Consider the following 10,158-nt stretch of genomic DNA (forward strand, 5'->3'; position numbering starts at 1 on the left):
AAGTGATTATAATTTTAAATCTTGAATGTTTTTTCATAAAATTGCTATAACCAAGAAAAATATTTTTAAAAGGTAACTGGATATTGACTCAAAACAATTTATGGGAGGTGATTTTAGAATTAGTACATTAAGAAAGATAATCTGAGTACTTAAATGCCACATATTATAAATATTGCCAATTTTTCTAGCAAAATTATGCCTTTTTAAGGGCATTGATGCCTGAAGCTACTTTATCTTCGTCAAGATTGTTTCTTCTCCACACTTTCCTGGTTTTTTATCAATAGTTTTTTTTTCTTTTTTTTTTTTTTTTTTTTTTTTTTTGAGAGGGAGTTTTCACTTTTGTCGCCCAGGCTGGAGTGCAATGACGCGATATCAGCTCACTGCAACCTCTGCCTCCTGGGTCAAGCGATTCTCCTGCCTCAGCCTCCCAAGTGGCTGGGATTACAAGCACACGCCACCACACCCAGCTAATTTTTTTGTATTTTTAGTAGAGATGGAGTTTCACCATGTTGGCCAGGCTGGTCTTGAACTCCTGACCTCAGGTGATCCACCTGCCTCAGCCTCCCGAAGTACTGGGATTACATGAGCCACCACACCTGGCCAATAGTTGTTTCTTTAACATTTGAAAACCATTCAGATTTCTGGCTTGTGTTGCATCCTACTGCCATACAGAAAACAGTGCTTCAATTTTTAAGGTTATTTATTTCTTTTTTTCAAAGTTTAGGTTTTTATTGAATATGCTATAAAAGAGGTTTAGTCAAAAAGACCAAAGCCCATGTCCTTATCAGACTCCTCAGATTGTTCTTTCTTTGCTTCCACTTTTTTTCAACTGAAGCAGTAGCAGTGGAGTGGGCAGGACCTCCAGCTACTGCAGGTCCACCAGCCCTTACATTGCAAATCGGGTTCCCAATGCTGACATTGGCTAGGGCATTTGCAAACACACCAGGCCAGAAAGGTTCAACATTTACACCAGCTGCTTTAATGAGGGCTTTGATTTTATCATCATGCAGAACGAGGGCCGAGTAGATGTAGGCAAGCTCGGAGAGGGAGGCCATGGCACGGGCATGTGTGGGGTTGGCGCTGCTGGACACAGTGCTAATCGCTGGATAAAGTGAGGCTCTCACCCCAGTGTGGCCTTAGCTTCCTTGGAAGGACCAAGCACCTTGGCAGCAGCTGAGGAAAGGGGAGTTTTTAAGGTTCTTTAAAAATTTATCGGCCAGGCATGGTGGTTCACGCCTGTAATTCTAACACTGGGAGGCCGAGGCAGGCGGATTGCCTGAGCTCGGGAGTTCGAGACCAGCCTGGACAACATGGTGAAAACCCATCTCTACTAAAATACAAAAAATCGGCCAGGCATGGCAGCATGTGCCTGTGGTCCCAGCTACTCGGGAGCCTGAGGCAGGAGAATTGCTTGAACCTGGGAGGAGGAGGTTGCAGTGAATGGAGATCATGCCACTGCACTCCAGACTGGGCACAGAGCAAGACTCTGTCTCCAAAAATAAAATAAAAATGTATCTCAGATGACTCTCTCTGAACCTTTCTGGCTATCCAAATGAAGATGTGCAAACTGTTCTTAGGTATGTATTCATTTAGTTTATGCTCTCATCAAACCAGCATGTCTTGCAGTAATTCTTCCTGCTTAGCCTAATATTAATATTTTTCCTACTTGCCAGTGGGTAGGACTTGCACTAATAACCCTCCATCTCTCTGTTTTAGTAGTTTAAGCATTTATCCTCACTTGTAACCTTTATTAAAATCAGTTTTCATAATCTAAAATATTCTGCAATATGACAAATCTTAGGAAATAAAATAGGCTGGATTGATTTGGGTTTAGACAAATTGGATTTACACTCGAGCTGAATGTAATAGATGGTGAAACATAAATGGGACACGTATCAGTTGTGCAGTATATAGTGATGTTGAGCATTTTTTCATGTACTTGACCTTTGCATGCATTCTTTTGAGAAATGCCTACTGGCCGGGCGCGGTGGCTCAAGCCTGTAATCCCAGCACTTTGGGAGGCCGAGACGGGCGGATCACGAGGTCAGGAGATCGAGACCATCCTGGCTAACACGGTGAAACCCCGTCTCTACTAAAAATACAAAAAAAAAAATAAGCCGGGCGAGGTGGCGGGCGCCTGTAGTCCCAGCTACTCAGGAGGCTGAGGCAGGAGAATTGCGCGAACCCGGGAGGCAGAGCTTGCAGTGAGCGGAGATCTGGCCACTGCACTCCAGCCTGGGCGACAGAGGCAGACTCCGTCTCAAAAAAAAAAAAAAAAAAAGAAATGTCTACTAAGATCTTTTACCTTTTGAGACAGGGTCTTGCTGTGTTGCCTGGACTGGGAGTGCAGTGGCACAGTCATGGCTCACTGCAGCCTCGACCTTCGGGGCTCAAGTGACCTTCCTGCCTGAGGATCCACCATGCCTAACACCACACTGGTCTCAAACTCCTGGGCTCAAGCAATCCTCCCGCCTCAGCCTCCCAAAGTGCTGGGATTATAGGCGTGAGCCACCACACCCAGTCCTTTTACCCAGTTTTAAATCAGATTGGTCATTTTTCACTATTCTTTATATAGTCTGGTTTTTAACCCCTTGTCAGGTACATATTTTGCAGATGTTTCGTCCCATTCCGTAGGTTGTCTCATCACTCCTGTTTCCTTTGCTGTGCAAAAGTCTATCAGTTTGATGTAATCCCATGTGTTTATTTTTGCTATTGGCCTGTTTTGCTGAGGTCTTATTTTAAAAATCCTTGGGCCAGGCGAAGTGGCTCACACCTGTAATCCCAGCACTTTGGGAGGCTAGGGTGGGTGAATCACATAAGCATAGGAGTTCAAGACCAGCCTGGGAACATGGCAAAACCCCATCTCTACAAAAAAATTAAAAATTAGCCAGGCATAGTGGTGCACACCTGTGGTCCCAGCTACTCGGGAGGTTGGGGTGGGAAGCTCACCTGTGCCCACGATTGATTGAGGTTGAGGCTGCAGGGAGCAGTGATTGCGCCACTGCACTCAACCTTGAGTGACAGAGAACCTCCCTGTCTCAGAAAACAAAAAAAAACAAAAAAAAACAAAAAAACCTTGCCCAGCCCAATGTTGTAGACTATTTCCGTATGTTTTCTAGTAGTTTTGTAATTTCAAGCTACATTTAATCCTAATCCATTTTGAGTTGATTTTTGTGTATGGTAAGAGGTAGGAGTCTAGTCTCATTCTTCTTCATGGGGATGTTCAATTTCCCCAGCACCGTGTATTGAAAAGACTGTCTTTTCCCTCATGTGTGTTCTTGGCACCTTTGTTGAAAATCAGTTGACTGTAGGTGGCATGCGCAATATATAAAGAGGAAAATCAGCCATGGACCAATAAAGAATGTTAATTTGAAGCGATTTTTTTTTTTTTTTTTTTTTAATGACGAAGTCTCGTTCTGTGGCCCAGGCTGGAGTGCAGTGGCGCGATCTTGGCTTACTGCAAGCTCTGTCTCCCAGGTTCACACATTCTCCTGCCTCAGCCTCCCCAGTAGCTGGGACTACAGGCGCCCACCATCATGCCCAGCTAATTTTTTTTGTATTTTTTAGTAGAGATGGGGTTTCACCATGTTAACCAGCAAGGTCTCGATCTCCTGACCTCATGATCTGCCCGCCTCAGGCTCCCAAAGTGCTGGGCTTACAGGCGTGAGCCACCGTGCCCGGCCTGAATAATTGTTCAGTTCAACATATTTTCTAGTATGTGTCAAAGTTGTATTATGTCACAAACAAACATCTGCATTTTTTAATTGCTCATTATAAGAATGATGTTTTACTCAAGAAGAGATTTGTTTTGTTTGTTTTGTCTTGTCTTGTCTTGTCTTATTTTTTGGAGACAAGCTGTTGCTCTGTTGCCCAGACTGGAGTGCAGTGGTGCAATCACAGCTCACTGCAGCCTCAGCCTCCTGGGTTCAAGTGATCCTCTGGCCCCAGCCTCTCAAGTAGCTGGGACCACAAGTACACGTGACCATGCCTGGCTTATTTATTTATTTATTTATTTAATTTTTTGAGACAGAGTCTTGCTCTGTCACCCAGGCTGGACTGGACTGGCACCATCTCTGTTCACTGCAACCTCCGCCTCCCGAGTTCAAGCAATCCTCCTGCCTCAGCCTCCCGAGTAGCTGGGATTACAGGTGCACACCACCATGCCTGGCTAATTTTTATGTTTTTAATAGAGATGGTGTTTTACCATGTTGGCCAGCCTGGTCTTGAACTCCTGACCTTAAGTGATAACACCTGCCTTGGACTCCCAAAGTGCTGGGATTACAGGCATGAGCCACTACACCCGGCCAAATTTTTTTATTTTTTGTAGAGATAGGAATTTACTATGTTGCCCAGGCTGGTCTCGAATTCCTGGGCTCAAGTGATCCTTCTGCCTCATCCCCCCAAAGTGCTAGGATTACAGGCATGAGCCACTGTGCCAGGCCAGAAGGGGGATTTTTTTTAAAGCCCTTAAAATAGCTCTGAGCTGGACACTTTTTTTTTTTTAAGATAGATCTCACTCTGTCACCCAGGTTGGAGTGCAGTGCCTCTGCCTCCTGGGTTCAAGTGATTCTCCTGCCTCAGCCCCCTGAGTAGCTGGGATTACGGGCACCCACCACCACACCTGTAAGCTGGACACGCTTAACTGCTACTACAACTGCTGAGAGTTACTATGAAGTTAGCAAAACATTGTTACATCAGAGCAGCGTTGTCATCATAATTAGACTAGTGAGTTAGTAAAGTAGATGAGAATTCCATCCACTGCTGTCAAGAATGGCTTCAGGGAAAGATACTTATCCTACTTTGCCTAAACTCAGTAACAACTGCTCTGATGAGAGTCCCTACAAATCTGCTAATAAGTAAGGACTTACGGGGTTCTGGGGGTTTTTGTTTGCTTGTTTTGCAACCTGGGAGCTACAAAGATAAGGTCAATAACTTTGTGTTCCCCTCTGGCATCTATATAGAAAGTTTTATGTTCCAGAGGGAAATATGTGTGCAAGGAAAGCAAGTGTGACCTGAGTGTAGAGCATACATAAATTCAGAAGTCAATATAGTTACTGTTTTTTGTGGCTGGCCAGACATTTCCTTTAGGCAGTGGGTAGGCCTGAGGCAAATCCCTTAAAGTCAAGTTAAAATGGGCCTGATGCAGTGGCTCACGGCTCTAATGTCAACAGTTTGGGAGGCCAAGGCGGGTGGATCACTTGAGGTCAGGAATTTGAGACCAGCCTGACCAACATGGCAAAACCCCAGCTGGGCATGGTGATGAACTCCATCTCATTTAAAAAAAAAAAAAAAAAAAAAAAAAAAAAAAAAAAAAAAAAGATTAAAATGGACATTGTGGGCAAATTGTAAAGGATAGCATGCAGTTAGAGTTACAGATACCTGGCCCTGACTTGATCTTGGTGATACCTGGGTACTTGAATGGTTATCTTTTAGTTGAGTTTCAATAGCACAGCTGTCTGTCCTGCAGCAGCAGGGGACCAAACGTGAATGCACAATTGCCTCCAGTCCATGGAATGATGCTAAAATGATTGTATTTGGCTCACAAGATATCTTTTCTTCTTGCTTTCCTAATCGTCAGGTATGAGGAGATTCATTTGCCACAATTTTCATTAAAGCAAGGGATGATCCCAAGACGTTATGTTATGCCTTGGAAAGAAAACATGATATTCAGGAATGTGAATCTGAAGGTATTTCCCCATAAGCATACATAAGAAAAAAAAAAAAAAAAACCTTAAGCTGGATGCGGTGACTCATGCCAATAATTGTAGCACTTTGGGAGACCAGAGGCTGGTGGATCATTTGAGGTCAGGAGTTCAAGACCAGCCTAGCCAACATGGTGAAACCCCGTCTCTACTAAAAATATGAAAATTAGCTGGGAGTGGTGGCGGGCACTTGTAATCCCAGCTACTTGGGAGGCTGAGGCATGAGAATCTCTTGAACCCGGGAGGCAGAGTTTGCAGTGAGCCGAAATTGCGCCACTGCAATCTAGCCTGGGCGACAGAGCTAGATTCTGTCTCTAAATAAATAAATAAATTATACATATATAATTTAGTATATCGGTGATAGATGTACATAACTATACAAAAACTATTTTGAGCCGGGCGCGGTGGCTCAAGCCTGTAATCCCAGTACTTTGGGAGGCCGAGGCGGGTGGATCACGAAGTCAGGAGATCGAGACCATCCTGGCTAACATGGTGAAACCTCGTCTCTACTAAAAATACAAAAAACTAGCCGGGCGTGGTGGCGGGCACCTGTAGTCCCAGCTACTCGGAGGCTGAGGCAGGAGAATGGCGTAAACCCGGGAGGCAGAGCTTGCAGTGAGCCGAGATCGGGCCACTGCACTCCAGCCTGGGTGACACAGCGAGACTCCGTCTCAAAAAAAAAAAAAAAAAAAAAAACTATTTTGATGTACTGTCACATAAACTTGCAAATGAATGTTAAATAGTAATATTTGTTTAAATAACCTATTTATATACTGAAGAATTTCAGAAATTTCACGTGATGCTATCTAGAAGTTGTTAAACTCATCATCAGAAGATGCCATTAATATTAAAAGTACACTACAGAGTGTATATTTTTTAGGTTGTACTGCATATTCAGATAGCAAGGCACGGGAATATTTTGGCTAGTTTTACACATGATTTACCCATTCAATGCTCCTGTTCAGTCAGCAGTTTTATTTACTTATTCCTTTTTTTCTTTTTGGAGACAGGGTCTTGCTCTGTCGTCCAGGCTGGAGTGCAGTGGCATGATCAAAGCTCACTGCAGCCTCAATCTGCTGAGCTCAATTGATTCTCCTGCCTCAACCTCCCAAGTAGCTGGGATTACAGGTGCACATCACCATGCCTTGCTAGCTTTTTGATTTTTAGTAGAGATGAGGTCTCACTATGACTTCCAGTTTGGTCTTGAACTCGTGAGCTCAAGCGATCCTACTGCCTCGACCTTCCAAAGTTCTAGGATTATAGGAGTTAGCCACCACGCCGGGCCTACTTTATTTATTTATTTATTTATTTATTTATTTAGAGATAGGGTCTCACTCTGTCAGCCAGACAGGAGTGCAATGATGCAGTCATGGCTCACTGCAGCTGCAGCAACCTCTTGGGCTCAGGTGATCCTCCCACCTCAGCCTCCTGAGCAGCCGGGACTACAGGCATATGCCACCATGCCCAGAGAGTTTTGGTATTTTTTGTAGAGATGGGATCTCTCTATATGGTCCAGGTTGGTCTCCTGGGCTCAAGCGATCCTCCTGCCTTGGCCTCCCAAAGTGCTAGGATTACAGGCATGAACCACTGTACCCGGCTCCAGTCAATAGTTTTAAAACAGCAGGAAAACTACTATAGGTAAAATGCTGCAGCCACTGTAGAAGATAGTGAGACCATTCTTCAAAAAATTAAGCATAGAATTACCATATGATTCAGCAATTCCACTTCTAGGTATATGCTCAAAATAATCGAAAGCAGGGATTCCAACAGGCTTGTTTTAAAACATTTTGTGGCTGGCACGATGGCTCATGCCTGTGATCCTAGCACTTTGGGAGGCTGAGGCAGGCAGATAACCTGAGGTCAGGAGTTTGAGACCAGCCTGGCCAACATGGTGAAACACCATCTCTACTAAAAATACAAAAATTAGCCGGGCATGATGGCACATGTCTGTAATCCCTGCTACTTGGGAGGCTGAGGCAGGAGAATCACTTGAATCCAGGAGACAGAGGTTGCAGCAAGCCAGATCACGCCAGTGCACTCCAGCCTGGGCAACAGAGCGAGACTCCATCTCAAAATAAATAAATAAGTAAATAAATAAATAAACAAATATGTTTACTCAGATTTACTACAGTCTTAATATTAGTCTGCATTTCATGTAATTTAGTAGCGTATCCAGGTCATTTTAAATGCCCTAAGTAGCTTCAGCATGGTGACAGTATTGACTTTTTCATTTATGAGAATTATAGGTTGTAAACTTTATAAGTTAAAATCAGTAAAGAAAAACTTTGTTTTGATTGCATCAAAACACTTATTCTTGACCTTACTTTTAGAGCTATGATTCAGCATCATTTTTCAGAGCTATTTTACTTTTGCAATTTAGTTGACAGTGTTCCTACCAATGAAACTTAAATAAGTGAATTAAGTAATTAAGTAAAGTGAATGTTCCCACACTGAGTAAATGCTAACTTATGCTTTCCTTCCTTTTATTTATCCTCACCATTTTTCCATTAGGAGTTTAAAAACTGCATCTAACAACATTAAAAAATGTAGCACAGAGGCTGGGTGCAGTGGCTTATGCCTCTAATCCTAGCACTTTGGGAGGCTGAGACTGGGGGGTGGTTTGAGGCCAGGAGTTTAAGACCAGCCAGAGCAACATAGTGAGATCCTGTCTATAAATTAAAAAAAAAAAAAAAATTATCCAGGCATTGTGGTGTATGCTGTAGTCCCAGCTGCTTGGGAGGCTGAGGCAGGAGGATTGCTTGAGCCTAGGAGTTCCAGGCTGCAGTGAGTTATGATTGCACCACTGCACTCCAGCCTGGGTGACAGACTAAGGCCCCCCATCTGTGAACTATATATATATATATAAAACACAGCATTTTATATATATGTAATTAGCAGACCAATCCAGTTCCACTGCCTAATCTTACCACATTCCTCTACCTTTCTGTCCTCCTCACTGTATCTTTATTATTCATCCTCGTTGATCTTCAATGTCAGATGAACCAAACTGAAATAGACTTGCAGGATGTTTAATTAATTTATTTATTTTTGATAAATATATATATATATATATATATATATACAACATACCAGAGTTGGGACTGCATCCCAAGAACAGGCCAGAATGCTATTTGGCAATATTGAAGAATCAGAAGTAGATATGTATTTAAGTTAATAACTTCAAATAGTTGTTATTTATTTATTCAACAGTCATAACAGCATCATTATACTTTATACCCTTTTGATACTTAGTAGTTGGCAAAGCTTTTTCATTCACATATATTTTATTTGCTACTCAAAGAATCCTTTAATATTCCCATTTTATATTTGAAAAAACTGAGTCTTCTGGGAGTAAAGGACTTGAAAAGGTCACGTTAAGCAGTGAAGCTCAAGTTCAACGATCTGCCTCCAAATGTATCACCTTTATAATCTGCGTGACTCTTTCTGGTAGTCAGATCACACTGACCCACAAAGCATTGCTTTTAGAAAAGGGATGTTCCTCTGTTCAGCAGAGCTTCCTTCTCAACCAGGATGGTTAGAAAAACTATGGGGAAATTTCCATCTTTTTTTGGAGAGGGGATGGGGTCTCACTCTCTTGCCCAGGCTGAAGTGCAGGGGTGTGATCATAGCTCACTGCAGCCTTGGTTTCCCAGGATCAAGGGATTCTCCTGCCTCAGCCTCACAGACATGTGCCACCATACCCACCTAATTTTTTATTTTTTGTATAGATGGGGTCTTGCTATGTTGCCCAGGCTGGTCTCAAACTCCTGAGCTCAAGCAATCTTTCTTGGCTTCCCAAAGTGCTGGGATTAGAGGTATGAGCCATGGCTCCTGGTGAAACTTCCTTCTTAATCTAACAAGAAAATGATGTTTGATGTGTAACAGAGAAGATTTTCTTTCCTCTTAGCGAGCAGAAGTGTGTGGAATCCATACTGGCCCTTTAGAAGACTCTCTGTTTTTGGATCACAGTGAAAGGCTTTGCCATGGGGAAGATCGCAAAGTTGTCTTGCAGAAAGGCCCACCAGAAATAAAAATTGCAGATATGCCTCTGCATTCGCCTCTCTCCAGATACCAAAGCACTGTGATTTCCCATGGCTTCAGGAGGCGACTAGTCTGATGAAAGAAGAGTAAAATAATAAAGTGTTTCAATCTCTGCTCTCTTACTGTCTCTGATAAATGTTTAATGTGTTGTAAATTTGTATTTCACCTGCAAGTTCAATTTGTTTAAAGGTCTTAAGTCAGTTGTATAACTTAGAGATTATACAAGCTTTAGCAAGGAAACACTCTGAGATAATCTGAGATGAAGTGGAGGAGGAAGGAAAACTGCCTTGCTGACATTCATTTCACACTAAGCACATAAGAATCAGCAGACCAATCCAGTTCCACTGCCTAATCTTACCACATTCCTCTACCTTTCTCTCCTCCTCACTGTATCTTTATTATTCATCCTCGTTGA

The 10,158-nt window shown here is 42.8% G+C and overlaps 1 protein-coding gene and 1 pseudogene across 1 annotated transcript; one reads left to right on the top strand and one right to left on the bottom strand.

Moving 5' to 3' along the window:
- Positions 1-753: 753 nt before the first annotated feature.
- On the bottom strand, positions 754-1,055 carry LOC102121784 (large ribosomal subunit protein P1 pseudogene; annotated as a pseudogene).
- Positions 1,056-3,969: 2,914 nt separating this feature from the next.
- On the top strand, positions 3,970-9,862 carry SPMIP10 (sperm microtubule inner protein 10). The gene is made up of 3 exons (XM_005557656.4): positions 3,970-4,856; positions 5,579-5,687; positions 9,610-9,862. Exons 1-3 carry the CDS (start codon positions 4,771-4,773, stop codon positions 9,817-9,819), a joined length of 405 nt encoding a protein of 134 aa, XP_005557713.3. The 5' UTR covers positions 3,970-4,770; the 3' UTR covers positions 9,820-9,862.
- The last annotated feature ends 296 nt before the right edge of the window (positions 9,863-10,158 follow it).

This window comes from Macaca fascicularis, chromosome 6 (assembly GCF_037993035.2).
Source record: "Macaca fascicularis isolate 582-1 chromosome 6, T2T-MFA8v1.1".
NCBI classification, from domain to species: Eukaryota; Metazoa; Chordata; class Mammalia; order Primates; family Cercopithecidae; genus Macaca; species Macaca fascicularis.